General features: G+C 41.1%; 7 protein-coding genes across 7 annotated transcripts; 3 read left to right on the top strand and 4 right to left on the bottom strand.

The window, feature by feature from the left end:
* Positions 1 to 3,871: 3,871 nt before the first annotated feature.
* Positions 3,872 to 5,049, top strand: LOC108135744 (low molecular weight phosphotyrosine protein phosphatase 1). Its single transcript, XM_017256577.2, has 4 exons — positions 3,872 to 4,021; positions 4,082 to 4,263; positions 4,327 to 4,500; positions 4,563 to 5,049. Exons 1-4 carry the CDS (start codon positions 3,988 to 3,990, stop codon positions 4,908 to 4,910), a joined length of 738 nt encoding a protein of 245 aa, XP_017112066.1. The 5' UTR covers positions 3,872 to 3,987; the 3' UTR covers positions 4,911 to 5,049.
* Positions 5,050 to 5,146: 97 nt separating this feature from the next.
* On the top strand, positions 5,147 to 7,638 carry LOC108135817 (opsin Rh2). Its single transcript, XM_017256693.2, has 4 exons — positions 5,147 to 5,298; positions 6,024 to 6,940; positions 7,316 to 7,349; positions 7,415 to 7,638. Exons 1-4 carry the CDS (start codon positions 5,200 to 5,202, stop codon positions 7,508 to 7,510), a joined length of 1,146 nt encoding a protein of 381 aa, XP_017112182.1. The 5' UTR covers positions 5,147 to 5,199; the 3' UTR covers positions 7,511 to 7,638.
* An 880-nt stretch (positions 7,639 to 8,518) lies between these two features.
* LOC108135737 lies at positions 8,519 to 9,052 on the bottom strand. Its single transcript, XM_017256571.2, has one exon. The coding sequence runs from the start codon at positions 9,042 to 9,044 to the stop codon at positions 8,625 to 8,627; it is 420 nt and encodes a 139-aa protein (XP_017112060.1). The 5' UTR covers positions 9,045 to 9,052; the 3' UTR covers positions 8,519 to 8,624.
* Positions 9,053 to 9,232: 180 nt separating this feature from the next.
* LOC108135738 lies at positions 9,233 to 9,878 on the bottom strand. Its single transcript, XM_017256572.2, has 2 exons — positions 9,776 to 9,878; positions 9,233 to 9,720 (listed from the first exon to the last, which is right to left on the bottom strand). The coding sequence occupies exons 1-2, from the start codon at positions 9,818 to 9,820 to the stop codon at positions 9,391 to 9,393; spliced, it is 375 nt and encodes a 124-aa protein (XP_017112061.1). The 5' UTR covers positions 9,821 to 9,878; the 3' UTR covers positions 9,233 to 9,390.
* A 2,053-nt stretch (positions 9,879 to 11,931) lies between these two features.
* Positions 11,932 to 12,669, bottom strand: LOC108135735. The gene is made up of 2 exons (XM_017256568.1): positions 12,542 to 12,669; positions 11,932 to 12,463 (listed from the first exon to the last, which is right to left on the bottom strand). The coding sequence occupies exons 1-2, from the start codon at positions 12,593 to 12,595 to the stop codon at positions 12,035 to 12,037; spliced, it is 483 nt and encodes a 160-aa protein (XP_017112057.1). The 5' UTR covers positions 12,596 to 12,669; the 3' UTR covers positions 11,932 to 12,034.
* Positions 12,670 to 13,745: 1,076 nt separating this feature from the next.
* LOC108135828 (endophilin-A) lies at positions 13,746 to 17,540 on the top strand. The gene is made up of 2 exons (XM_017256710.2): positions 13,746 to 14,152; positions 14,336 to 17,540. Exon 2 carries the CDS (start codon positions 14,448 to 14,450, stop codon positions 15,555 to 15,557), a length of 1,110 nt encoding a protein of 369 aa, XP_017112199.1. The 5' UTR covers positions 13,746 to 14,152; positions 14,336 to 14,447; the 3' UTR covers positions 15,558 to 17,540.
* A 1,182-nt stretch (positions 17,541 to 18,722) lies between these two features.
* LOC108135827 (N-sulphoglucosamine sulphohydrolase) lies at positions 18,723 to 20,460 on the bottom strand. Its single transcript, XM_017256709.2, has one exon. It carries the CDS (start codon positions 20,376 to 20,378, stop codon positions 18,804 to 18,806), a length of 1,575 nt encoding a protein of 524 aa, XP_017112198.1. The 5' UTR covers positions 20,379 to 20,460; the 3' UTR covers positions 18,723 to 18,803.
* Positions 20,461 to 27,956: the final 7,496 nt, after the last annotated feature.

The raw sequence follows: 27,956 nt of genomic DNA, 5'->3' as shown, positions 1-27,956 counted from the left end.
TAGAAACATTGTTTAATATATGCGATAGTTAAAAAAGAGTTGTTAGTGTTTAAATGTTTAAAGTGCTATTTAAATTTGTGTTTTTTTCAAGTTTTTTAGGCCGCTCTAAGTACTTGTGACTTACTATCGCCAATTACGGTATAGATGACTTTGAACGACTTTCACATACACAATTGGCCGAGAGCACACACTTGCATTTCGGTTGATGGTCAACAAAATCATTTATCATAACCAACGGCCACAGCGCATTTCTCTCAAGTGACGTATGTGAATGCGGCCCAAAATCCTTGGCCAATCGCAAAATCCAGCCAACGGCGAACACTCGCATAGCCATAAATCTGCGGACTGGGCAAAAGTTGCGGATATGCGAAACGGCAAACGGCAATGGCAACCATTTGTCTAATTTTAATGGGCATGCTAATAGAGCCATATTGCTGGTCAGATGGACACCTGACCCCTGAGCCCGTGGAGATCCAAATCTTGTCGGTGGGGGGCACGGGTCAGACTTGCCAGTCCACTTTTAATTTATGTGCGGCAAAAAGTTTTTGGCTCATTAAATACCTCAAAATGGTAAGTGACTTACGAGCCGTCCCGAAGATGAAGCTGCCGCTCCAGCCGATTGACTTGGCCAAGGAACTTGGCTGCCTCCCCGTTCCAGTTGCCAGTTCCTGCATCATTTGCTGAATTGCCGCTACGTGCCGCATTATCGGCCACAAAAAATCTCGGCCAGACGACTTTTCAACTGGCTGCCGCACTCGCTATTGATGAGGTCGAATTTAAGGCTGTGGAAATTGCCAAGACGCTCGGCCATATTTGCCTTTGCCTTTTTAATGAGACCCGGTTCGTTTGGGTTTCCTCCGATCCGTCTATCTACGGTCAGTTTCCTGCATCATTTGTTAATGTTCTCCCCAGACATTTCTCAACCCAAGGCAGCCGAAGCCCAAAAGATGGCATTACAATATTATTATTATTTATCTGTTTAAAAATGTTCGAGAGATAAGACATTGCGGCTTGGGAAAAATGTGTGTTCTGTTCTTCGGTAAAGCATTTGACTTGAATTTTAAAATTAAATACCCAAATTATACTATTAAGTCAATTTGTAGCTTATAAAACTTAAAAACTCAATAAATTTAAATTTAGATATTTAGGGTTTAAAACAAATCTTTTTTTATTAATGCTGTTGAACTTTACAAAATTCAAAAAAATGCACTGGGTCATTCCTGTCGTATACGTAATCTTTATTGAAACTTTAAGAAAAAAACGAATCCTTTAAGCCGTAAAAAAAATGTGACAAATTTGTCAAAAATGTGAGAACAAAATGTTTTCTGCCAGTGTAGGCAATCTCCAGACGTCAATTCCTAATCTTTGAATGATTGTGTTTTATCTTTGCTTTTTTGATTTTCCTGCAATTCACTTTAGGTCTAATAAAATGGTTATATATTAGATCGGCTTGTTTTGGTTACGGCAACCACAAATATATATTGTGCACATATGGATGTAGCAACGCTGTTTTCGTTGTTTTTTTTTAATTTTTACACCTGAACGCAGAGCAAAACCCCATACCATATAAAGTGGTTAAAGTGGCGTTTGTTTAGCAACGCAAACGGACCTCTGGCGCCGGACAGCAGCAAGAAGCCAGTTTACATATGCTCACGGCAAATTTCATTTTAAAAAGCAAACCCGGAAATACATATATGTACGCCGAAACTCAATCAGCGGAAAATGGCCGCAAACACAGGAGGTTTTCCGGCCCTTCTTGGCCTACTTGCCCCACCTCCTCTTTTCAGCCAGCTCTATGTCTAATTGTATGTGCTTTTGTGGCCAAAACTATGAGGATGCTGTTGATTTTTTTGTGTTGTGTTGCGTTTGTTGCGCCCGTTGTTACCCCTTTTGTTACTCCTGCTGTTGCACCTTTCCAGCGGTCAGTTAATGTAGTTCCTGGCCGGCAACAAAGTTGTATGTTCTATTAGTTTCTTGTTGGCCTGATGCCGCAATTTGCGTTCACCGCTGATTGTTGTGCTGTAAATTGCATTTGTATACCACAACAAAAAGCAGGTCGGCCCTTAGCTTTATGTGTTCTGCAGCTGTTTTTGGGGCTAGTTTTTTGTTCAGCCTGGCTGCTTCATTTAAATTGCCATTAGGTGCGGCTCTTGGCCGACTCATCCTTTAATTTGGGGAATGCCACAGCATTACGGTTGCCATTAGCCAATGCAACAGCACACATAAGCGGCAACACTTACATATGTATGAGCAGATAGTCGCACATTTCCGCTTGTGTGTTCGCCCGTTGGGTTTTCTTTCGTTCTGTGAGCGATTTTCGTGCTACATTTTTCTGGGATTTTGCCACAGTTTTTTGCAGCTTTGCTCTAAATATTCAACACTTTCTCACAGCCACCCACCGCACACACCTCCGTTTTGTCCTCTCAGGTTGCTCACTTTGGTTTTCCGTTTTGCCAGCTTGTGCTTCTGCTTCTGTTTCTGCTTCTGTTTTTGTCGGGCCAGGAACTCGGGAGGTTTGTTTTTAATTAAAACAACAATGCAGTGCCAGAGCCACACTTCCGTCCGTCCAACTAACCCGCTTTTCACCACGCCCTCCCTGCATGCGAGCACATATTATTTCCCACTCACCCGGTGACTGACTGACTTGTTGCTGTTGCTGCTGCTGCTGCTGCTGCTGCTGTTGCTGCTGCTGTTGCTGCCGTTGCTGCTGCGACTGCTGCATGTTGCTGTTGTGTTTTACTTTTGCGCTTACAATTTCATTTAGCCCGCTTTTCCTGCCGCCCCTGGCCAGCGCCCTTTGTTTTCCCCTTTGCTTGTGTGTTTTGTGTGAAAAGTGATAAGTGAAATATGCTTTTTCAGCTGCATTTTCAATTTAGTCGTTCAATGCAATTCCAATTGGATATTGCCAATGGCCAAGTTACAAGCCAACTCGCTTCACTCCTCCTTCCCCCGGTGGGGTGGGCTAAATCGAAATAAAAAACGCTAGCATAGTATTCGCCCTCTGAAATGTTCAAAATTGATCCGTTCAGACCAAACTCGTTTAATTGAGACTGAAATAAAATGAATTCCGGCTGCATTGTGCGGTGAGTGGTGAGTGCCTTCATGACATGACATCAGCATAAAGAGGGATTGCTCCAATCAGTTACAAGTGGAAAAAACAATTTAGAATAAAAACTGCACAACTGTGTGAGATGCATTAAAGTGATCAATAAATGGGTGCCACACATCAAAAGCGAAAAATATTATTATTTAAGTCCGGATTAAGATTTCATTTTTAAATATTTCTTTGTTTGTCTTTGTCATTTATTTTGTCATTTTTTTCAAAGGCTTAGAATTATCCTTTAAGCTTAATCATGAACGATTTTAAGTCCCTGGATTGCTAAAATCCATCTTAAATAAATTAAAATCTATTCAAAGTACAATAAGCTAAAAAGCTTCACATTTCCTGAAATATATGAAACCTTAAAGTCTTCAGTGTATTTACGCTTTCTAGCTTTTTAACATATGTGGGTGGGATTGGCTCTAACCTCATCAAATTCCCCTTACCAACTGCAAGTTCGCTGAACTTGTTGGCTAATTTCGAATGCAGCTCGCGGCAAGACTCTACGTGGCCAACACCTGACAGCCACGTGACACTATCTTGCCGAACGCCCCCTTTCGCAGAATAAGGACATTGTGGGCGTGGCACACAAGTAGAGGAAAAGCGCAAAAGGACTTCAATCCAAAAGGGAGGGCTGCAAGTGCCGTAAAAAAGGCATTAGTGGGGATCATAATCTTAGGAAGTGGTCATTCAACCTAATATTTAACTCTGGTTAAACGTAGCATGCCAGCGAATCAAAAAGTCAACTACCAAGTAAGCTGGGTCATTTTGGCAACGACATGTAGATATGTGGCACTTGTGAAGCTCACTCAAAAAATAACACAAGTCTGGAAAAGAAACTAGAAAATTTGTTTAAATTATAGGTACATATCACAAAAAACGTAGAAATGGCGTTCAAGAAGTTATTGTTTGTGTGCATGGGTAATTTGTTATGTGTTTCTGATGTTTGGGTATCGAGTAGTGAAATCTCCGCTATTACAGGCAACTCTTGCAGCTCGCCAATGGCCGAGGTCATCATGCAGAATCTGATGGTCAAGACGAGCCTCTACTGGGAAGTGGACAGTGCTGGCCTGAGGACATGGAACACTGGACGTAGACCTCACAAACGTTGTTTGCAAATTCTGCGGGAGCACGGACTGCGATCCGATCACTTTTGTCGCCAGGTGAGCTGCAGTTATTTCATGTCATTTATTTATTGAGTTGCTCTTATTTAACTTTTTCCACAGTTCACAGTGAATGACTTTCACTACTTTGACTACGTAGTGGCCATGGATGAGGCCGTCTACAAGGAACTTCTGCTCTGGGGTGGTGCAAATCCTGCTTACAAGGAGTGCGATGTGCTGCTTTTGAGTTCTTTTGGCAAGAATGGGCAGCCGGCTTTCATAGACAATCTGTCACCGGTGAGTTTTGCCAAGTCGTTTTGGCCATACTCTGCATTAAATCACGAAATTCAATTCTGTAGACCCACAAGATGAAGAAGTTTCGGTCTGCCTACTACCAGATCAAAGAGTGCTGCAAGCAGCTCATTCTCAGCCAAAAGGTCGATATTGTCAAGTACGAGCTGCCCAGCTCAGAGGATGAGGATCTTTACTATGCCAACAAGGAGAAGGCGGCAAAGGACGTTGAATTTGTGAACCCAATGCCAGAGAGTAGCAAGCACAGTGGTCTGTATATTCTGCCACCGGAGATTAAGTCCCAGTCCTCGTCGACCGATCCATCCTACTCGAAGACCTCAATGCCCGCCTCCACCCAGGGAACACAACGAAAATTGTGCCAGAAATGTGGACAGAAATTTTTAGCAGCACTTTAGTGTATAGATCTCGGTCGGAATTAAGACTTCAAACAAAACTGAAACAAATTTAATGGACTTTCGACCATGCCCTTAGACTTTTTAGCGTATGAATCTTAAAGTGTATCGGTGGAAAAATAAAACTGACTGTTATCTGGCACCTGTCCGCCGTCTACGAGCTTTTTCACCGTTCTGATGGGCGGCTAATTGGCTTAGGAACCAGCTATAAAGGGCTGAAAATTCGGCCCCTTTGGCTCAGATCTAGTTCGATGAGCATTCGAATCGTCGAAGGGGTTGCGGGTAGCTGAGCATGGAGCGCACTCATTTGCCGGAGACGCCATTCGCCTTGGCCCTTTCCGGGCCCAGGTTTCAGGCACAGTCGAGCGGCAATGGTTCCGTGCTGGACAATGTGAGTAAACGGGCAACAGATTCCATTTTTTCAGATGGCTGTTAAGAAAGGATTGTGTTTTTAGCAAAGAGTTGTGAAAAATAATAAGTACTTTTTCTAATTTCTTAAAACTCAAACTTAAAGGCAAAGCAAAGTAAGAATAAGAAAAGCGAAAGAAAATCACGAATTGAAAAACATTTTGAATATTGGTAAATGAGTTGTGCAAGTGAGTTGATGTCACTAAAAATTAGAAGGCTAAACTAAGAATTTTTGATCTCAATTTTCTTATCTAAAAAAATATGTGACACACTTCAAGCTTTTTGCTTCGCTTTTAAAAATGATCAAAAATTGACAAAGTTTTATACAATTTCAATTACTCATCAACACATTGTACAAAAGCTTTAAAAATTAGTTTCCACACGATTGTACTTATTACTTACTAATTACCTTGCAATTCAAAATACTTTTATATATTTAGAAGCACTTTTCTCAGCCTTAAGCATATAAAAAAATAGTTAGCAATATTTATATTATTTTTAATAAAAACTGAACTTAGAAAATCGAATCCTCTTAAAGATGATAAGCTTGTGATACTTTTCGAAATCATAAAATATTATTTTAAAAAGTTGTTGTTGATTTTTTATTTTGATTTGATTTCCTTGATGCTACAAAAAAAAATAGCATATTTCTTGGTTCATAATCCCCAGATGCTTTTCCATTGCTATAATTTTTTGCATGACTGGTAGGTGCTGCCCGACATGGCGCACCTGGTGAACCCCTACTGGAGCCGCTTCGCCCCCATGGACCCCATGATGAGCAAGATCCTCGGCGTGTTCACCCTGGTCATCCTGATCATCTCGTGCTGCGGCAACGGAGTGGTGGTCTACATCTTCGGTGGAACAAAGTCGCTGCGCACGCCGGCAAATCTGTTGGTTCTCAACCTGGCCTTCTCCGACTTCTGCATGATGGCCTCCCAGTCGCCGGTGATGATCATCAACTTCTACTACGAAACTTGGGTGCTGGGACCGCTGTGGTGCGACATTTATGCGGGATGTGGATCGCTGTTTGGGTGCGTGTCGATCTGGTCCATGTGCATGATCGCCTTCGATCGGTACAATGTGATTGTGAAAGGTATTAATGGCACGCCCATGACCATCAAGACGTCCATAATGAAAATACTATTTATATGGATGATGGCTGTATTCTGGACCGTGATGCCTTTAATTGGCTGGAGTAGCTATGTGCCCGAGGGCAATTTGACTGCCTGCAGCATCGACTATATGACACGCCTTTGGAATCCGAGATCATACCTCATCACCTACTCCCTGTTCGTGTACTACACTCCGCTGTTCCTCATCTGCTACTCGTATTGGTTCATCATCGCAGCCGTGGCCGCCCACGAAAAGGCGATGCGGGAACAGGCCAAGAAGATGAATGTCAAGTCGCTGCGCAGTTCCGAGGATTGCGACAAGAGTGCCGAGGGAAAGCTGGCCAAAGTGGCCCTCACCACCATATCGCTGTGGTTCATGGCCTGGACACCCTACCTGGTCATCTGCTATTTCGGCCTCTTCAAAATCGAGGGATTGACGCCCCTGACGACCATTTGGGGAGCGACATTCGCCAAGACAAGTGCCGTCTACAACCCAATTGTGTATGGCATAAGGTGAGTATACACTTTTTAAATATCCGAAGTATAAATATGAATATTTAGTACTCAATTTAAATATCTACAAATTTAATTTAAATTTAAATAAGATCTATTTTAAACCCAAAAATGTTTAATATTTAATTATGCAGGTTAATATGCCATGTATTTATTATTATTATTAAATATTTATTTTTGATATTAAATATACAATTTAACATTCAATAGTCATGTATTTTTTTACTGTTCCGTTTTTTTTAAGTGTAAAGTAAAAAACTGCTTTTCAGAAATCAGTAAATATATATTCAAGTAACAATTTTCACTAGTGTGCAATTTAATTTTACCTGCGTTGCGTTTACAAAGTTTAATCAATTTTTTCTGTAAACCCCCCAGCCATCCCAAATACCGAGTGGTGCTCAAGGAGAAGGTAAGGCATTAAAAGCCATTTAAATCATATCTATATTCCTTGACTATTTCCGCTTCGTCCTGCAGTGTCCCATGTGTGTGTTTGGCAACACTGATGAGCCGAAACCGGATGCACCTGCTTCCGATACGGAAACCACATCTGAGGCAGATTCAAAGGCTTAAGTCGACCAAAATACTCCAGCAATTGCCTACAAGAGGTACAAAAATGTTTTAAAAAAATGGGATATGCAACATCATAAAGTGATACAAAAATGTAAAAAAAAAGAAAATAAACTTAAGCATAAGAAAAAGTATAAGTCTTAATTTAATTATGTATATATGCCGATATGATTGCTTTTATAATGATTTTTAAAAAACGATTTATATGCATCGCTTTTGAAAAAGTTGAAAGAAATAACAGTAACAAACCTTGATTTGTGATATTAGTACACCCAGAAAAAAACACCAGTGTAAAATTAAAAATTATACATTTGAAAGCTACATTGTTTTTCAAAAAACATGATAATGTATTTATTAACATATTTAATTGATTTATACAACAGCAAAATTGTAGATTTCAATTTCTTTTTTGTTTAAAACTTAATTTGCTCACTCTTAAATCTGAAGATAAGAGTGTAAAACACTTAAATTTAACACAACACCCCTCGGGACTAAATTAGCACCAAAAATATTTAGTTGAAAATGAAAATATTTGCATTAACCATGATTTTTCTATGGATGTACCTAAAGCTTTAAACAACAGCCCTTACGAACGCAATTAAAGCAGAGCAAATGATTGAACATCCGAATGGAAATTTGCATGCAGCTCGCTAGTTACTCCTTGCATTCTCATTAGTTTCCCGCTTTTTGCCCCGTTTCAAACTTACCAAGGAGGAGGACTCTCCAATGTCATATAATCCACAATGCCAGTCCTCCCAGGACTCGGGTCTCAGGACTAGACCCTGGCGTCTCTTGCAGATTCATCTTCATTGACACACATTTCCGCACAGCTAATGTCGCTATTTGCTTTGCCAGGGTTTTGTCTCGCGTCTAATGATTATAATTAGGAAACAGCAGCCCTCCAACCGTTCCCCGAACCCCCGCCCCACCCCACACATTTGCCTAATGAGCACTAGACTGGCGTCCCAAAAGCCACCCAAAGCCCAGAATGAGATGGGGAACACTGCACTGTCGGGTGTCGAGTTGACTGTCTAATTGAAGTACAACAGAGGGTAGAAGACACAAAGAAAGCAGACTTGACGCCTGCCAGCGATCGGGCTGTAATGCTCCATAATCATCAGTGCCAGATTTGAAGTCTGCTTGCTCCGCTAGACCGCACCCCATAAAATTTATCACTGTGGGACTGCAGTCGGGCCATGTGGAGTTCGAGCACGTGGCGAATGCAGTCCTTGAAGCGCTCCATCTGATGGCCTTCGTAGTAACTTCGAATGCAAACGATCGCATCGGTGTATGCACTATCCAAAACGCCAAGGGCACCAGTTTTCTTGTCTTTGTCCAACTTTCGGTGAAAGTAATGTTCCAGCTGCATGCCCACGGATATGGCTGACTTCCAAGCCTCCCGGACCCTCAACTCATCGGTCACATTCATCTCCTTGGCCACGTCGTAGGCCATACTTTGCCATCGCGGATTCACTGCCCATATCGTAAGTAAAAATGTAAATAAAAGTAATCCAAATGATATTGACAGCCAACTCATGGTACACTATATGTGTAAACTAAAGAAACAACTTTTTATTATGAGGAAAGATATTTTAGGCTTAATCGTTTTAGAAAAATTAATTAATCAATAACTTAAATTATACACACTTAAGTTTCCTAAAAATTTTTTTCCATTTTTAATATTTAAAAAAAAACCTCAAAGATATTATTTGGTAAATCAAAGGGTTCAACAAACTATAACTAACTTTATTGATTTAAACATTTTTAGTTTTATAAGAAAACCCAAAATTTCAGGTAAACAAAACAACAACATTTTTAACAATAAAAAACAGTTTAAATGAGATTTCATTGATTTCTGTTTGCACTTTTGGGATGATTTAGAGCTAGCAAAACAAGCCGATACGCGAAGCACCTGAGGTGGCTCCAAAGATGGCCCAATGCTCGCTGGCCAAACGATCCAATGCCATATAGAAACCACTTAAGACGGCATTAACACACTTTTTGTGCTGGTCGACATTTCCAGTGGATCTGAGCTCAGTTTCGCAATGGGATAAAGCCATTTTTAACGTGTCCAGCTGTTCTTTGGCATCATTTTGGGCGTCAGCAGAAGTGGGTAACTTTTCTAGGGCTATAACTTGGGCGGTTTTTAACAGCTCATTGGCCCATTGAGCTGACTGATCAACGGCCACATTTTGGGCAAGCGATTGTCCTGTCTGATGAGGAGATTTTGGATATTATTATAATTCAAATAAATGTTATTTTACATACCAAAACAACCAAGACAAAGAATGTGATCAGCGTTGTACTCGACATTTTCTGTAAACCTTCAATGACCGACTGAAGCACAATATCCGAATCTTTAGAGACATCCAAGCTTATCTTCTGTTTGCGCAATAATAGTGTTTACAGCCTTTATTATCTCTCTATGTCTGGGCAGAACACAATAAGATAACCTCAACCTCATTATGCTTTATGTTGGCTATATTTCTTGGGATAAATAGATAAGTTTATCAGTGGGCAACGGAAGTGGCACTTGGGGATCAAGTTACAGTAGCAAGTGCTAAAAACAAACAGCGTATAAACACCAACCGAATCGTGGATGATTCATTATTCGATTCGGACTTTGGTCGAGAAGAGATTTACTCATTCACCAATTTTCGTATAATACAAAACCCAAACTAACGAACTCTGACACAAGGCCAAAACCGCAGAAATTTTGTTGCCTACTTTGGGGGGCACACAACTTTTGCATCAAAACAAAAGCCGCAAACCCAAAACAAATTTACATACATGCACTTTTGGAGGGGGCCTGTGTGTCGCACTTTTGTATTTTTTCCAACCAATTTCGGCATATACACACACAGACACACTTGGTTGGCCAGCGCCAGCACCGAATGCGGCTGGATTTTGTTCTGTGCTGGGCATTACCATTTTTTGCCGCTGCGTGAATTTCAAATGCCACAACTTTTGCATTACCAAAACAGAGCTTTTCGATTGGGGCTTAGTTTTGGACGGGGTGGTTGAGCAGTTCGCGGCTAACACTACCCGAAACTTTTACAAGTTGCGGCAGCGGCTGCTCTAGTTAGCTGCTGTTGTTGTAATGACAACGGCCAACTCAAGTTTGAATCTTGAAATATTTCAATTAAGTGGCCCAAACTTTGCACTCCCCATCATTCCCGGCGGCTCTTGTGTATATTTGAAATTTACATTTAATTACATATTGGAATTTAAACTTAAGCCCAGCCCAAAGGGGCTTTGTCCGTGGCTTATCCATCATCCGGCAGACCGGACAGTTGGTCATTTTTGGCCAGTCTTTGGCTCGTTAAGCCAAGCCATTTAATAACCACAGGTCCTGGCTTGGAATTCGAATTCAAATGCGAATGCAAATGCCATATCAAATCGAATCGATTCGATTCGAATCGAAAGGGCAGGACGGCCGACCGGCCATTTGGTTAAGGACATTGGATAATTGGAGCTGGCCTGGCACATAAATCAACATTGCCGCTGCAACTGAACGCAAATCAAGCGAGCTGAACTCCCGACCCTCAACGGAGGACCAATTGAGAACCAAATCATGCACTGGAAACAATTTGGCAGCGCCAATTGATAAATGCATAAAAGGGCTGTCATAACCCCTCCGAAAAGAGGGAGGGGTGGTAAGGCCACCAGCAAAGCATAACAGCTAAGGCGGAGGAACGTAGTTCAAATATTTGGCCAAAATGCGTCAAGTTCCACCCAGACTCAAGTGTGCGCCACAGTGATGTCGGTTTATCTCAAATAAGTCTAAGTAAAATATTTCCAAAGCTTAATACAAATATGAGATTCTGACCCTTGAAATCTTAAGTTTACTTTATACCTACTTACTCGCTTAATTTAACAAAAATATATTTATTAATTGTATTTATATTTATTCTCTTAACAAACTAAAGCATATGTCTTCGACATCATGATCAAATTGCCATCAATTAAAGTGTGAGTATTTTATTATTAAATTAAAATTAAAATGTTAGCATTTTATTAATCAATGTCAAATTATTTAGTAAACAAATTCTCAAATTTTTTGAAAATAAAATTATAAATCTATTAAGCTTAAACACATTTAATTTCCTTATATTGATCCATAAAAAAATAACACCACTGCTTTTCCCAGAGGCATTTAGCATCCTATTCATCGAGGACAAACGGGCTGAACTAGTATTTTCGATGGTGACGTGAGCAGCCAAGTATTTGCGCCCCGAGAAGCGTCAAGAAGGCAACGCCAAAATTTGTAATTCCCGATGGGAAATTTAATAAAGCAGCAGCGGAATGCAAAGCTGGCCTGGCCACATCAAAGCATGTCCTAGGTCAGGACTCTCAGGCCACCGCCTTCCCCCCTCCCCCACTTGTTCACCAACCATCACGAAGAAGAAAAGGGCATTCCAGCATTAAGCTTATTTAAATTATATTGCATCTATGTTGGTCGATTGCTAGCTATAGCTAAGGAATAATGGATATTAAGTAGGGCAGCTGGAAGACAGAACAAGCATCCTAGGCAGGAGGAGCTGCTGCAGCGGGGGCGGCGGCCAGACGCGCCTGCCACTCATCATCGATGACCTTGAGCTGGTTCTTGGCGGTGGTTAGGAGCGGCTTCACACAGCGAATCTGCAGCCAGGGCAGGGTGACGTTGGCGCAACCACTGATTGCCTCCTGCGAGCTGGCCACCACTTCCTGGACCCGCTCGGCCAGATCGACGGGGAAATCGGGCTGGGCAAGCAGACGTTCCGCCTCGCGTTGCAGGACTATCGACTGGAAGAAGGAGGAAATCGAGGCGCCGCCAAAGGGAGCGGCTGGGGCAACCGGAGCGGCCACTCCAGCGGCAGCTCCAGTGCCGGCACCGCCGAATATTCCGTTTAGGAAGGGATTAAAGGCAGCCGCATAGGGATTGGCGGCGGCAAAGGGATTTCCGGCTAGCGGAGCCTTTAAGGTTCAAGGAGAAATATATTAAACCTGTTGCATAATAATAATCCACTTATCGGGGCTGCTATATCTCCTCACCTGGGCGTTGATGCAGGCAATGCTGGCCGCCAGTAGAACAATTGCGAATTTCATTTTCTTCTGAGTTCGGTTGGTTCTCAGTCGTTGTGGTTTCGTCGAGACTAATTGCTGGATAGTGTATGCTTCTGGGCTTTTATACGCCATTAAAAACACGCCGAGATGATCTTATCTTTTGTATCTATATAACTATATTAAACTACTGCGATTGAACTGATTTACATGTTCATTGTTTGTTCGCCGTTTGCAGGTGCTAAGTACCCTTCGGGGGTTATCTGCATAGATAAGGCAAAACTGTGTGTAGGAATGTTGGATAGTTAAAGTTGCTATTTCATGCGATGACGTCACCGGTTTTTACAATACCAAGAGATCTCTATCTGGACCTTTCCGGTTGAAAATCCTGAGCACACTTCGGCAAGATAAACTTAATTGTTTTGCTGGAAGGTCTGTTGCATGTTTTTGCACAAAATTACTTTGTTATATAATTTATCCCACTCTGAGTCATCCAGCCACTCATCTTATTATTGTTTTAAGCAATTCCCAACAGTAGCTAATCCCTTTTAGCACCTTTTTTAGCATTAACTTGAATTTTAATTAAAATTTTAAAATTTTCTTATATTTGAATAACAGTATGCTAACATTTGGCGCGAATATGTTAAGGTAGTCCAGCAGCTGTTAAGTGAATATTATCGTTGTTTACATTTTCCTTCTGTTATAGAGCCGCCAAGTTTAAAATTCGACTGCATTATTGTACTTTAAATAAATGTAACATTACATACAAAACGGTTGTCCTACATCAAGAAATTTTTTTGCAATTGACGAACAGGATTTTAACTTTAAAAATTACATGAAAAATAGATGGCAGAGCACCAAAATTATTCCTCAAGTCAGCAATTTAATTGAGTTTTTAAATATATGATATATTAGCATTTGTAAAAGCGTAAAGGACTCTGTTAAAGGACCCACCCATTTTCAAATAAGAAAAACTAAAATATATATCCTGCAGATAAATAAATTTGCTTAAAACTTAATTCAAAATCAGAACATAATGGCTTTAACATGGCCCTAGCGACGGTAAATTCCAATAGCTTTGGTAAAAGTATATCGGATAATCGATTAATAATGATAACAGAGTATGCAGTGGAATCGTTAGGGATGGAAAAGCCTCGATGATCCCTGTCAAACAACGATAGGACCGATATTTTATTTTCCCACATCTAGCGCCGTTGCAAATTCGTGTTGTACACAGCCAAGATATTGATTTTCGAGGAAAACAGAGAAAAACGCGACCCAAAGCCCCCGCCCCCCTGCGCGCGACTAGTAGTAGTAGTAACGACTCACGGTCCTTCAAACATTACGCAGCCCAAAGCCCAAGGTTCTGGAAAAAATCGAAGATTACGAGCAGAGCTGACCGAAAGAGGGCAGAACGTGCAGAGCAAGCGAAGCGAGTGAAAGTGCCAGCGGAAAAGTAGAACTCGAACGCGATAGCTTTGGCATTTGCATTTGCGCCACAGCCTCCCGAAGAACAGCAAGAAAAGCAGGAAAAGCAGGAAAAGCGAGAAAAAACCACCACCACCCCCCCAAAAGCGAGGAAAAGAAAAGTGCAGGCGCCGCGTAAGTCTTCCAAACGTAAACGTTTAAAAATAGAAACGCTCATCCAGCGCCCATTGATGATTTGTTGATTTGATATTGATATTGACATTGAAATTAAAATCACAAGACGACGACGACGACGACGACAACGACGACGACGTCGACGAAATTGAGTCTCGACTAACCCAACCAACCCGTTCACAGCAACTGCGTCGAACTGCCACTGCCCCCAGCCAGTAGCCAGTATCCAGCATCCAGCATCGAGTATCCAGTTCATTGATTGCGCCCGAGGAAAAACCAGAAGACAGCAGCAGCCATGGCTTTCGCCGGACTCAAAAAGCAGATCAACAAGGCCAACCAGTATATGACGGAGAAGATGGGCGGTGCGGAGGGCACCAAACTGGACATGGACTTCATGGAGATGGAGCGCAAGACGGACGTGACGGTGGAGCTGGTCGAGGAGCTGCAGCTGAAGACCAAGGAGTTCCTGCAGCCGAATCCGACGGCGCGGGCCAAGATGGCAGCGGTCAAGGGCATCTCGAAGCTGTCCGGACAGGCCAAGTCCAATACGTATCCGCAGCCGGAGGGCCTGCTCGCGGAATGCATGCTGACTTATGGGAAGAAGCTCGGCGAGGACAACAGCGTGTTCGCGCAGGCGCTCGTCGAATTCGGCGAAGCGTTGAAACAGATGGCCGACGTCAAGTATTCGCTGGACGACAACATCAAGCAGAACTTTTTGGAGCCACTGCATCATATGCAGACCAAAGACCTCAAGGAGGTCATGCATCATCGCAAGAAGCTGCAGGGCCGGCGTCTGGACTTCGACTGCAAGCGTCGCCGGCAGGCCAAGGATGATGAGATTCGCGGTGCCGAGGACAAGTTCGGTGAATCACTCCAGCTGGCCCAAGTGGGCATGTTCAATCTGCTCGAGAACGACACGGAGCATGTCTCCCAGATGGTCACCTTTGCCGAGGCACTGTACGATTTTCATTCGCAGTGCGCCGACATCCTGCGCGGCCTGCAGGAGACGCTGCAGGAGAAACGATCCGAGGCGGAGAGCCGGCCACGCAACGAGTTCGTGCCCAAGACGCTGCTCGATCTGAACTTGGACGGCGGTGGCGGCGGCCTCAACGAAGATGGCACGCCGTCTCACATTAGTTCGAGCGCCTCGCCGTTGCCCTCGCCGATGCGCTCACCCGCCAAGTCGATGGCCGTGACGCCGCAGCGCCAGCAGCAGCCCTGCTGCCAGGCCCTCTACGACTTCGAGCCGGAGAACCCCGGCGAGCTGGCGTTCAAGGAGAACGACATCATTACCCTGTTGAATCGCGTGGACGACAACTGGTACGAGGGTGCGGTGAACGGTCGCACCGGCTACTTCCCGCAGTCCTACGTCCAGGTTCAGGTGCCCCTGCCCAACGGCAACTAAGCTGATTCAGATCTTGATCCCAAAATCCCAACTCCCATCCTGTCAATCCAACCCATCCTATCAAAACTGGCTGAAGACGTACGTAGATCGCGGATTGGAGAACAATAACCTTAATGTTGGTTTCGCCATCAGAGGCGCAAAAGTGGGCAGCAGATGCAAAGGCAGCCGAAGCAGCACATAGATGCAAATATATATATATATAGTTGAATTAGAAGAGCGGGTTACTACGATTACGGATATTACGATACGGCTTAGCTAGCAGCACACAGCAGGCTAAATTCATGGTGGCCATATGCAAGCTAACTAAATTTTATGTGCGAAAATTTTACCAGTTGGCAACACAATAATTAACAAATTAATTACGAGTTAAATTAATGTACGAATTAACTAACTAAATTTACAAGATGTTACGCGCGCAATGCAACTTCCTTGCGTTTTCACTTTTGATTCTCAATCAAACGTCGGCGATGTTGTTCGCTGCAATGCGAACTCTTAGTGCTAACTCCACACAATAGGTCACGTATTAGAACAGTTCGTGGTCGGCGGCATAAGCAAAAACTGTAGCTAATTAACTAAATTACCCGTACTCTCGTCGTTCACCCATGGAAGCGCGTAATTTTTTCTTACTTACTCCCTAAGTTGTTCCTTCCTCCTGCCTACGACTTTTATCCGGTCTCATCGTTGTAATTTAAACCTACCTACGCCAATGCGCTATCTATGCAAGTTCCCTTTATAGGCTAACGCTACGTATCCACATCATACGCCACACATATATTATATTTATTATATACCCGAAATACCTATACCTACTCTACCTACGTATATTTGTGCAAAAACAATACTCCCCACACTCTATTCTAAAAGGAATACGGAATACCGTTCTTGATGTTCGTTGTTCAATGTAAAGAATAATTCAATTTCTTTAAAGGATGAAACAAGCGAAATTTGTATCCTACTTTTTGCTCCTTTTTATGTGTGTTGTTTTTTTTGTTAATTATATACATAACAACTAAATATATATATATATTAAATGAAATCAAATATATGTATAAATATATTTATTAAGCGTATTATCTACATGTATATTTATTATTATGTATTTATTATAAATTATACTGAGCAGCAACGTAAACAATATAATGAATATTAAAAACAAACAAAAACGATGATGACAGATAAACAAACAGTACTAGCGGCAAAGTAAATGTAACAGAATCCTCCTAAAGAATACCAACCAGCATAAAACTAGTTAAACGATTTCCAGAAAAATGTTGATAATAATAACTCTAAACGTAAGCAAAATCCAGTCAAGTCAATCGAAGCATAGCAACACTTACGAACCTACTAACGCGTTTACTGACCGCGACTCTAGATCAAATATTTATATATTAAAAGAGAAACCCAAAAGAATATAAGAATTCAAATAGCAAACCGATAAAATTATTAAAATAGTCTCATGTTGGCATATAACGGAACAAGCTAAGCACTATATACGAATGTATATACGTTTAAGCAAGATATACACAAGATATACAAGTATATTTACGTATAAAGCGAAATTGAATTGAATTGATATCCATGCAACTTGTGTTGATAATAAATTAGTTAAAATGCTAAAAGCCGAAAAGCAAGAGAAACAATTTAACAGAATTCAATTTGAGAGCCAGAGATAAAACATTTGCCTCGTGGACGGACAGAAAGCCAGCGGAGCGATCATTTCCAGAGGGCCCCATTTGGGGATCCTCAGTATCGCCAGCGACTATCTATCCAAGCACACATTCTCTGTCCCACTGACGAGCGCAGAAGTGTAAACAATAATTATTGTAATTATGCATTTGTGTGGGCGGTAACTTAAATAATATACATTATAAACCATATACATATAATAATTACGCTAAAACTGATGAACCTAATTTATGCAAACCAAAATTAATAAAATTTAATTTTTAATGTGTCTTTCGTTCAAAGTCATAAATGCGAAAAGTCCAGCGTTTACGTTTACTCTTTGATATTTCCCATTTGCCAGCTGACCTTAAAACGTGCTGCCCTTGCCTGTTGTGTAACACTGACTCGGATGCTGCTCGGCTCGGGGATTTGGATGAGGATGAGGATGCCGATGCGGAGACTGAGGCGCCACCAATAAACCCGAGAAGCATTGAAATTTTCGATTTTCCACACAGACACAGACGAGCGGAAAAGTGTGCGCCACCCCCGAAGGCAACAACATCCTCCCTTCACCATCGACTACCCCTCCAATGGGCATGACATTGAAACGTGACGCAGCATCCACACCCCGTGGATCCATCCTGCCACCCCAAAGTGGCTGAGGTCATGTTGCCAGTGCCACGAGTGCTCGTCAGTCTGGGCTGATGCAACCTTTGAAGCTGGCTGGGCAATTCGTTTCCATTCTTTGCCCCTTGTTGCAAGCACTTTCAAGGTAAAAATCAAGGTCTGGATCTTAAGAAAGTGTTTTGTGTTTGCTAGTACATTTAGAATGTAGATTGTGAAGTAGAAAAGGTCTATATGTATACGTATGTTTTGATTTTTGTTATTCCAATGGTTTTCAAAAACATTGGTCGCGTTTCTATTAGCAATTAAAGGATTTATTTATAGTTGCGTATTGTTTTTTTTCGGTTCGGTTATAAAATTTATCTTTGTAAAATTTTATAAAATTCGTTAATTTTAAAAATCGAAAATAATAAAATGCGTTTTTTTTAAAGCTTCAAGCTTTACTTAATAAAATAAATTTTCATTCTTAATTGCCTTTACTCACTTGACCTTGGACTACACCCATAATAATATGAATGATTAAAAAATTTTATATGTAATATTTAAATTAAGTATAAAATTATAATATAATATAATTATAATAATTGCACAAGCATATATAAACCCCTTTAGGCTCATGTGAAAAATATTATATTTAAAATGGTTTTTATTTGTTTTAAATGCATAATATTTAAGTTTAATATGGTTTAAATTGAAGGTTATTTTCAGATATTACAAAGCGAAAAATACATAAATTGAGTATGAGTGTTTCTACCAAAGTAGTCAAAATTACGCCCTTCTTATAACCTGTTCATAATATTATTTATACAAAACGAATAATACCTAACTTTCTGATAACAATTGTAGCCGCCTGTGAGGTGAAAAACAAGTAATTGGTTGTGTTATCAGCACTGCAGAGTGTTTTTATTCAAGGTGCGATAAGACAACAAACACTATCTAAGAATTACCTGGTCAGACCTAGGAAAGGACCACATACTCTTCGTACTGGCTGAGTATTTTGCGCTTGGATCGCTGCAGTGCCTCGTGGCCCAAAGTCAGACAGGCGGGCTGATCCTTGAAGATGCCCTGCTCCTGTAGGACTGCGTGCGGGGCACATCTCCAGGGATCCTTGGTGGCCACCTGCCAGTCGAAGAGCTGTTGTCGCAGCTGCTTGAGGGTGCCATTGTACTTGGGCTTCTCTGCCAGATTGAATCGCTCCAAGGGATCGGCCTTAATGTCGTACAGCTCCCACTCGGGCCTCTGGTAGTATTGCAGCAGGGATCGATACCAGGGCAGGGATTGCTTGCTGATTGTGGCATTCAGTATCTGCTGGAAGGTGGGTGAGGTGTAGAAGTCCTGGTCGATGGGAAAGTCCGCCCAGTAGTTGATGTTGTGGATAAGCTTATAGCGCCTGTTCCGCACCATTCTCATGGGATAGGCCATGGTCACCTCGTGGTAACTGTGGCTGCCAAACACCGAGTCACTCTCCTTAATCGAAGGTTCTTCTCTCAAAACAGGCAGTATGGATTTTCCCACGATCTTGGTGTCATTCGGCTTGGGAATCTCAAGAGCCTCCAGCACACTTGGATATATATCCAGTAGACTAACCATGGCTGCCGTGGTTTCATGATGGCGATCCTCCTTCCTTGGAGAGCTAATAATCAGCGGTGAGCGTATGCCATGCTCGTAGAGATTAGTTCTGCCCCCGGGAAAAGGTGGTCCATTATCGGAGGTGTAGATCACGAGGGTTTGATCTGCCAAACCAGCCATTTCCAGTTCCTTGAGCATCACACCCACACCCTGATCCAACCTGGAGATGGTCATGTACTGCGCAGCCAACTCCTGGCGCACCACATCCGTGTCGGGCAGCCAAGCGGGCACCTCCAGATTGCGCCAATCGTAGTAGATGGGCTGCCAGTCGGGAATGCTGCCCATTCCCTCCTCACCACTGCCCCAGCGCTCACAGAATTCGCCAAACTGCGGTGTAATGTGGCCACAACGATGTGGATCATGGAAGCCCACCATTAGGAAAAAGGGCTTCTTCTCGTCCTTTGCTTGCTTTAGGAACTGCCTGGCGTACTCCTTCATCCGAGTGATGTTCCTGCCAATCTGGTTGATCGAATGCTGCTCCTCTGTCTGCTCGAAATCGAAACGGAAATTGAAAGCAGCTCCAACGTGTTTCTTGCCAATGATGCCGCTAAAGATCCCACCGCCACTTTGCGTACGTAGCACATTCGGAAGCGATCCGGTCTCCGGCAAGACATTGAAGTTGTGAACGCCCTGGTGAAGTCCGTACATTCCACTGGAGTGACTGGCCTGACCAGTGAGCAATTGTGCCCGACTGGGACTGCAACTGCTCACCGAAGTAAACGCGTTGTTGAACAGCAATCCACGCTTGGCCAGTGCATCCAGATGAGGCGTCTGGCAGAATTTGTTCAGATAGGCGCCCGATTCGAAGCCAGCATCATCAGCCAGGAGTAGGAGCACGTTCTGCGGCCCAGCGGAGCATCCTCCAATCACTAAAAGTGGAACTATCCACTGCAGCAACAGCATGACAAGCAAATCCAGGTTTACGTCCCAGAAAAAATCTAAAAGACCCTGACGAACAAGACAATTCACTGAACGTCGTCACCGGACTGATGTCCGCACCAAGAGAGTCCGATACTTTTCAAGTAAATACAAAGTCTCATTTCTCCGTCTCAGCTTAAGTCCCATTTCAATTCGAATCACAGCTCACGTTTTAATCTCCCGCTCACAACATGAGCTCAGCGGGAGGGCATCTAGGTACATTCACTTTGCCCGACTTTCTTTCATAGTGGTTTGACTACAGTACTCCCATGGTACACAAAACTAAAGTAAATCCCTAAATCGAATTGCAAAACGACGCTTTTAAAGGTGTCATCGCAAACTCTTTTCATAATATTCGGTTGAAATTAACATTGATGTACATACATATAAATTGCAACCAAAATTTGTTTTTAATGCTTATTTTTACAAAGCTATACAGTATAATCGTTGTTTAGATCCAGAGGTCTGTCTTGTTTGCTTTTTCATATATTCATAGTTTAGATATTTTTTATATTGACTTTGATAGAAATATAAAAAACTTTTAATCAATAAACATCCCACTTTCTTTAAAATTACACATTTAAAAAAAAAATTTTAAAACAACATAGTTAAACACCAACAGTATTTTGACAACGTAAGCGAACTTACAACAATTTTAATTGTGTTTAAAATTAATAGCACTCTTATTTAATTTAAAAATGCAAACAAAATATTACTATTTAATTTTAGCTTAAAAAAAAAACATTGGCCGTGTTTTAACTATTCATGTGTATAATTAATTGGATTATACCTTGCCGTATATCTTAAATGGTAATATTTCGTGACTGACATGAAAATCCATTTAGTTAATATGTACATACAAATGTACATTATCAAGATTTCGGGCAAAGTCTGGCCATTAGTTGATCAACACGTAGATTTTCTTGTTACTGATTTTATCGTGCACCACACAGACAAGATAAAAACCGGGCTCCAGTGCCCCAATGAAACCACGTCAGTGTTCCTATGCCAATCCCAAGTTGCGAAGCTACTATGCATGGCCAAAATTGTATATCTGCAAACAAATATCTGTTTGTATATGAGATGTACATATGTACATTTTATGTATCACAAATTGGCTAAAAGCGTATTTTCTTCCAGCGACAAAAGCGTGCCAGAACATTATGTAAGTGGACAGGACAACCCCTAATGTGAATCATTTTTCCGGCTAATTTTAGCCGACGTAGCTTCTACGGTTTAAGCCACCCCTTTTTGGCCAACATTGGTGAGGGAAATTTGAGCAATCAGCTGGGCCAGGCCCACCCAAACAGCTGTTGCAACGTGTGGCAAGTGTTGCATCAGCCAATCTTACCCACAAGAGAAGAGAAAGAGCGAGCTAAAAGAGTTTCCCAGCAGGGAGAGAAAGAGTGCGAAATGCTGTGAGAGTTCAGTTGTTGTTGCTCCATGGCAGGCCGCCAAACAAGTTGCCCTACACTTTTGGGAACGGACACTGACGACTTTAATATAAGTAATTTTATGTCATAAATGCTACCGGCAGGGGAGTGTGCACCTATCCCACAAAATAAATATTTTTTGAACACCAATAATAATTTTATGTGTTCTGCTGCCGTTATATTTATCTTCAAAAGATATTTGCTTAATTTTATTATTTTTCACCTTTAATATTTAATTTAAAATGCATGATTAAATCCCCATCAGGAGTTACTTAACTATAATAATGTCATTACCTCTCCAATCCTTCGCAATCCATTTACCAAAAACTTTCCAGTTTATTAACCCTTTCAGATAAAAGCAAAAACGTTTGAGATAATTTACAACCATTGTGCCGACATTTGTAAATTATCTGGTCGCAAAACTAGCTTTAATCTTTTTTTAGCTTCCCTTATCTTTTGCAGCCATTTCGGCGGTGCTTGATAAGCCGACAATGTGGCCAAAATGTTATCTATGCCATTTTGATACTGGCTGGCGCGAGCGAAGAAAAATTTGGAATTATGATTAATATAGCTTCGATTTTCACGCTATCTTCGAAAAATTGCATATACACATTGTTAATAAAATTTGTTGAAATTTTAAAAAACTATAAAGTTGTAGAGATTCCATTTAAATATTATTTATCATGTTTTTATTGTTATATATATATATATTATATATTATTATATTCTGGTTTGAATAGATATATTTTGCAAAATTTATTTTATTTACTTGACAAATGTAATGATTAATACTCTCCACACGTTTGTAAGCTACGAAGTTATGGATTGGAGATGCTTGTGTTCATGTGGCCCATCCTAAGCATCACGAAAAGAAGGAGATCCGTTGAGTGGAAATGTTTTGGGGGCACGGCCATAGAAATAGACACGGCAGCTGAGCGCGTGGATGAAATGGACGGAGGGAAGGGTATACAAACAGGGCGGTGAAGGAGACCCGGTAACGACGTCAGCAAAATTTATATGAACCCCGGACAGCGGCAATCGTCCAGCGCTCGCCGTTGAGTCAGTTAGTAACAATACTTCGTCGCGAACAGAACAACATTTCAGTGAGTCAAGGCAGATAAAGCTATTCGTGTGTAAATCAGTGTGGAATTTGTGAAATTTTCGATTCGTGTTTTATAACCAAATCACAATCAATTGCGATTCTTAATGGCATCAACGAATGAACATCGTTACAAAGATTTCTTATTCATAGAACAGTAATTTCTTTGCGTGTGAAATTTACAAGATAAACTCAACGTTGAGTGCAAAGTTCGAAGAGATAAACTAAGGTTTGCCAGAAAAACATTTGCGAAAGACGCAATAAATTGGCCAAAAAACAAACAATATCTACGTCTATATACTTTACATACAGTATCTCAGATAACAGTTGTATCTAGATGCTATATAGATAAGCGTGCGTGAATTAACACTTATCAAGTACATTAAACATACGTCCGATCCTAAAGCGCTGTCACTTTAGCCAAATCCGTGCGAATAATACCACAAACAAAGGCTCTTTGCCCCAATATTATGTTCGTTCTGTCTGCGGTTGGTGCGAAAACAACAACAACAGCAGCGGCGAGGAAAAGCGGAAAATCAGACAACGCGTCGAGCAAGAACGTCATGCAACATTCGCCTGTCGTTGTCTTCATGTGTGTGCAACATTCGCAGCAGCAGGTTCCCATGCTCAATAACTTTATGTGTATGTGTATGCGTATGCGTGGCTGGCATAATATCAAGTATTACTGCAACAATTCGATCAATATCCCGACGATCGGCACCGGTACTGGTACGGGCACTAAGATCCTAAAGCGCTCCAAGGTGCTACGAAAGAAGCGGGACATCATCGTTCGCCGTCGCTTTAGCGTCACTTGTTTTTGAAGCAGATACGATACAATCACAGTCCACCATAGAAAAAGGAGCAACAAGGATCAACATATTTGTGCCGTCGTCATTGGAACCTGCTTATCACGGCAGCACCATGATGAAGGGTAAGCCACTATCATTACTATCGTATCGTATCCTGACCCCAGCAACAGTTTTGTTTGCTGCCAGTGTCATTGACATTGGTACTAGTTACAAACTACATCGGGTATAGACGAGCCCTCCCATTTAGGCCAATTGTAAACGAACACCTTGAAGGGGCTGGCAATCCAAAAAAGCTTGTTATGAGGGTGTCTTAGTAATTGGGAAACACATGCTGTTTATAACGAATTAATTAATTAATATATGATGGTATAGACAGATGGTCATAAATTCATTACTTCAATGTGACAGAATGAATTCGTGAATATAATATATTAATTTATATTAAGAAAATTTTAAGGTCAATAAACGACACCCATTGATTTAGCATATTTAATTAATTTCTTTGGTAATAAACTTTTAAAAAAGTATCTGTAAAATCTTCCAAACTTTTTTATCAAAAACGAATTAAGAAGTGACTATTATAATAATAGTAAAAAGTCTTTACCAAAATAGGTTTTTAAGAGCATTGTAGCTTTACAATCGGTCATAGTGATCCCCCCACATAACGATCATTGAAAATGTCTTCAAACTTAGTCATATAGCCAACACATTTTCAGTTCACGTTGCAGATAAACTGGATTGATAGCGAATTTAAGATAAGATTACAAAATCGAACAATTAATAGTCTTTCTTTATACGCCAACAATTTGGCTATATGAACACCTCTATCTGGCCCTTCTTTGAGATCGAAAAACGCTCTATCATCGTGAAAAAAAAACTAAAAGAAACCCACATTTATTTTGGTAATTCGCCAACTAAGGCCGGCCATTGTTGATGGGTCGTCGTCGATCTCCCAAGATCTCGTGCCAGTCGGTGCGCGGTGCCAGATTAGCATTTGAAAGTCAGAGTGTGCGTGCCATTTGGGGGGAAAATTCCGCGAATTTTGCGCACCTGTGTGGGCTGGCAATTAAGCTCCACAGCTTTTGGCGGCTAAAGTCGGACGTGGCCAAATAATGAAAACCCCCACGCCGTGTACTCGTCTGCATATCAGGCCCATTACAAATATCACATGATGACAGTTTTTGCCAACTGCTGAAGCTCATTTTTCGCTTTGCTGGTTTCTGTTTTTCAGCATGACTCATGGATTTCTTTAATTATCAGTTAAAGCTTTGCACAACTGAACATTCAACCTCGGGCAGATGGTATGAATGTAGGTTTGTGGGCAGATGGAAGCTCTTCGATTCCGAGAATTCAAGCAGCTTTTATCTGAGCACACAATTAAACAGAGGTGACTAATACCATTACAAGAAAGCTTTTCGTGTTTAAATGTGTGGAAGAGAGAGCTTTAAGTAAAGAGAAAGACTATATAAGTAAATTTCCCATTTTGAAATACTCAACGGCTTTTGCATTGTCGTGGGGTTCATAGTCTTTTATTATAAATGGCCAACCAGTCTTGGAAATGAAATGTTGAGGGTTGAATTTTTATAAACAATCAACCTAATCACCCCTTTTGCCTAATGTATAGGTATTTTTTAAAGCTAATCCAATACATGTCTGCAGGCATGTAATGCATCTAATGGAATGTGTTCTAATTTTTCGCATTTCCAACTCAAGAGAAAGTTATTTGTTGACTTGTCAAAAATAATATTCAACAATTCCTTTCTAGTCATAATATTTGAAATTAATGTTACATAAAAGATACATAAAATCAATATATGTAGATTGAGTTTGATTTTTTATCTATTTTTTTAGACTAGATCTATTAGATTTATAAATGCACAGATTTAAAAATTCCGTCCATTGTGATAGGTCAGTTGACAGGCGGTGGATTCCTAGGTTTCATTTCCTAGCACCCAAACAAACGATGACTCATATGCTCCCAATAGAACAGTGCTTAAAAAAGCATGAATACCTACTATATGCTACTATATGGTAGTACATGTACATAGATCAACTTTGCAATGTTTTGTTTGGCAAAATCACCGGCCGGCTGGAACAAAGGCCTTCAACTTGTAGCCAGGGAAATTTCTTGGAAGCAGGCCATCTGGCACAGGGGAAATTTAGCCTTCTCTCGCTCGCGCACAAACGTATCTCGCAGTACGTGTATCTGAGAGTGAGCAACTGCAAAGCTCGGCCGCACACCGATAAGCAAAAGTATCTGGCTATGGCAAACCGGTTTCTGGGGTGCTTTTTGAATTTCACAACGAATGAAATTCACAGTGCCCAGCAGATCCAACAGTTTCGATTCTGTTTGCCGCTAACAGCGTTCCACCGACGGTTCGTTCAATTCAAAACGTAGTGAATACTGAAAGCAGACGGTTGACTTGACTCATTCAGATCCCAAAGTGAATAGTTCTGCGTATACAGTATACTGTATACAGTGAAGCCTTATAGATACAGTCACCCAAGTTCCTGTCGCAAGGAAAACCCCAGTGCAAAGACTAAGCAATCGTTGTTGTTCAACGCGGAGCAACAATTGTGGACAATTTGTCGGTAGCAAAAGTAATCTCGCATATCCGAGCAACGGCCGGACTTCAACCAATAACCAAGTGGTGGTGCCAGGAACCACCCAACCTATTGCGTAGCAGAAAAGACAAGTGAATTCGCGGTCGGGTTTCCAAAAAAAACCAGACCACCGCGCTTGAGGACACATTCACCGAATTTATGTAAGTAATTACTAGTCAATTCAAGTGAAAATCACTTTACATTCCATATGCTATATGGCATATACTATACGATTTAGAGAGCTTTATTTTGTTGTTTCTATCGTCGCCATATTGAATCACTTAAGTGCACTGCTGACGTCATTTGCCCTCAAGCAAACGCAGATACAGATACAGATACAGATACAATCGAAAAGTATAATACAATAGCCAGTAGGGGATTTTTGTCGAAACATTTAATTATAGGGCGCTATGTACCGGTGTTCGTGTGACATTTATTAGTGTGTAATTAGCCAAAGCTCGCGTGTGCTTTTGGGGAAATTTTTCCACTACCCGGTAATTGCTTTCTGGTGTTTTTTCTACCGGCCTCACGAATTCAGATATCTGAGTGCGATAATAATGTAGCGACACGAACCTGTGCCTGTGCCTTAATTATCTTAGTGTCAACTGCTGATTAGACCTCCCAATTTCCCCGATGGACCTGGACCCATCCATTTGGTGTATAGAGACCTGTTGCCCATGTTGTTGTTTTTGCGGCGGGCCTGTTGTGAAATTCAGAAAAAGCTTTTCGCAACACAGGCCGCCCTGAAAAAAATATGCGTGTAGGCGTAAGTGAATTTTATCTATAAGAATTGAAAGACAGACCTATCAAATGAGGAACCATTTGGTTGAAAAACAAAATTATCTTTAATTGTCACTGAAGATTATTAAGGAAAATCCATTCGCCCTTATCAAACTAATCATCGTGTTGTGGGGCCTATAAGTAATGTGCGTTCTTCATTTCTTTGCTTACAGCTTAAGGGGAACTTGTGTCGACGACTCTTTTAGAGCTTGTTTAGAGGGACCCTAACAATTTCATTGTTTCTTTCTAACGGTCAATTAAAAGTGAGTATTTAAAATCCTTTTCGTCTCATATTATTAAGCCATGCCTCATGACTGCCTGACTTTCTTAGTCCTTGCACCACTAGTTTGTAAGAATGTTTTATGAAAAAAGAAAAAAGACAAAATACAAAAGAAAAAGAAAAAGAAAAAGAAAAAAGGAGTAATTCCATTCAAAAAAGGAGCAATTCCAACTAAAAAAAAGGAGTAATTCCATACAAAAAAAAGGAGAAATTCCATTGAAAAAAGGAGTAATTCCAAACAAAAAAGGATAAAATCCAAAAAAGAAAAAAGGAGTAATCCATGTACAAAATAACCAACAAAAGGAAAAGATTTTAAAAATACACAGAAAGAAAATGGGAAAAATATATGGAAAAAATAAAAACACAAGAAAAAATGGAAAGCAAACTAACATAGCAAGGCCAAGAAAAGAACATTACCCACATATCCAACCACTTAACCACCCATCTTGACACAAAGCATCAAACATCCAAGCTGTTGAAAGTCGCCAGTCAAACATGATGGACCAAAAAAATCGGTGGCCAGGCATATCCTTGATATCCCTGCGACACCGAGGCCCG

This window comes from Drosophila elegans, unplaced genomic scaffold (assembly GCF_018152505.1).
Source record: "Drosophila elegans isolate 14027-0461.03 unplaced genomic scaffold, ASM1815250v1 contig_476, whole genome shotgun sequence".
NCBI classification, from domain to species: domain Eukaryota; kingdom Metazoa; phylum Arthropoda; class Insecta; order Diptera; family Drosophilidae; genus Drosophila; species Drosophila elegans.
This window is presented reverse-complemented; position numbering and strand designations above follow the sequence as displayed.

What these genes read in the sequence shown, in the direction of transcription:
- LOC108135744 (XM_017256577.2), top strand. Translation starts at nt 3,988, where the DNA reads ATGGCGTTCAAGAAGTTATTGTTTGTGTGCATGG. An exon ending in GTTATTGTTTGTGTGCATGG is followed by an intron (nt 4,022 to 4,081) that starts GTAATTTGTTAT and finishes CCGCTATTACAG; the next exon opens with GCAACTCTTGCAGCTCGCCA. An exon ending in TCATAGACAATCTGTCACCG is followed by an intron (nt 4,501 to 4,562) that starts GTGAGTTTTGCC and finishes TCAATTCTGTAG; the next exon opens with ACCCACAAGATGAAGAAGTT.
- LOC108135817 (XM_017256693.2), top strand. Translation starts at nt 5,200, where the DNA reads ATGGAGCGCACTCATTTGCCGGAGACGCCATTCGCCTTGGCCCTTTCC. An exon ending in ATGGTTCCGTGCTGGACAAT is followed by an intron (nt 5,299 to 6,023) that starts GTGAGTAAACGG and finishes CATGACTGGTAG; the next exon opens with GTGCTGCCCGACATGGCGCA. An exon ending in CCAATTGTGTATGGCATAAG is followed by an intron (nt 6,941 to 7,315) that starts GTGAGTATACAC and finishes TAAACCCCCCAG; the next exon opens with CCATCCCAAATACCGAGTGG.
- LOC108135737 (XM_017256571.2), bottom strand. Translation starts at nt 9,044, where the DNA reads ATGAGTTGGCTGTCAATATCATTTGGATTACTTTTATTTACATTTTTA.
- LOC108135738 (XM_017256572.2), bottom strand. Translation starts at nt 9,820, where the DNA reads ATGTCGAGTACAACGCTGATCACATTCTTTGTCTTGGTTGTTTTG. An exon ending in TCTTTGTCTTGGTTGTTTTG is followed by an intron (nt 9,721 to 9,775) that starts GTATGTAAAATA and finishes TCTCCTCATCAG; the next exon opens with ACAGGACAATCGCTTGCCCA.
- LOC108135735 (XM_017256568.1), bottom strand. Translation starts at nt 12,595, where the DNA reads ATGAAATTCGCAATTGTTCTACTGGCGGCCAGCATTGCCTGCATCAAC. An exon ending in TTGCCTGCATCAACGCCCAG is followed by an intron (nt 12,464 to 12,541) that starts GTGAGGAGATAT and finishes TGAACCTTAAAG; the next exon opens with GCTCCGCTAGCCGGAAATCC.
- LOC108135828 (XM_017256710.2), top strand. Translation starts at nt 14,448, where the DNA reads ATGGCTTTCGCCGGACTCAAAAAGCAGATCAACAAGGCCAACCAGTAT.
- LOC108135827 (XM_017256709.2), bottom strand. Translation starts at nt 20,378, where the DNA reads ATGCTGTTGCTGCAGTGGATAGTTCCACTTTTAGTGATTGGAGGATGC.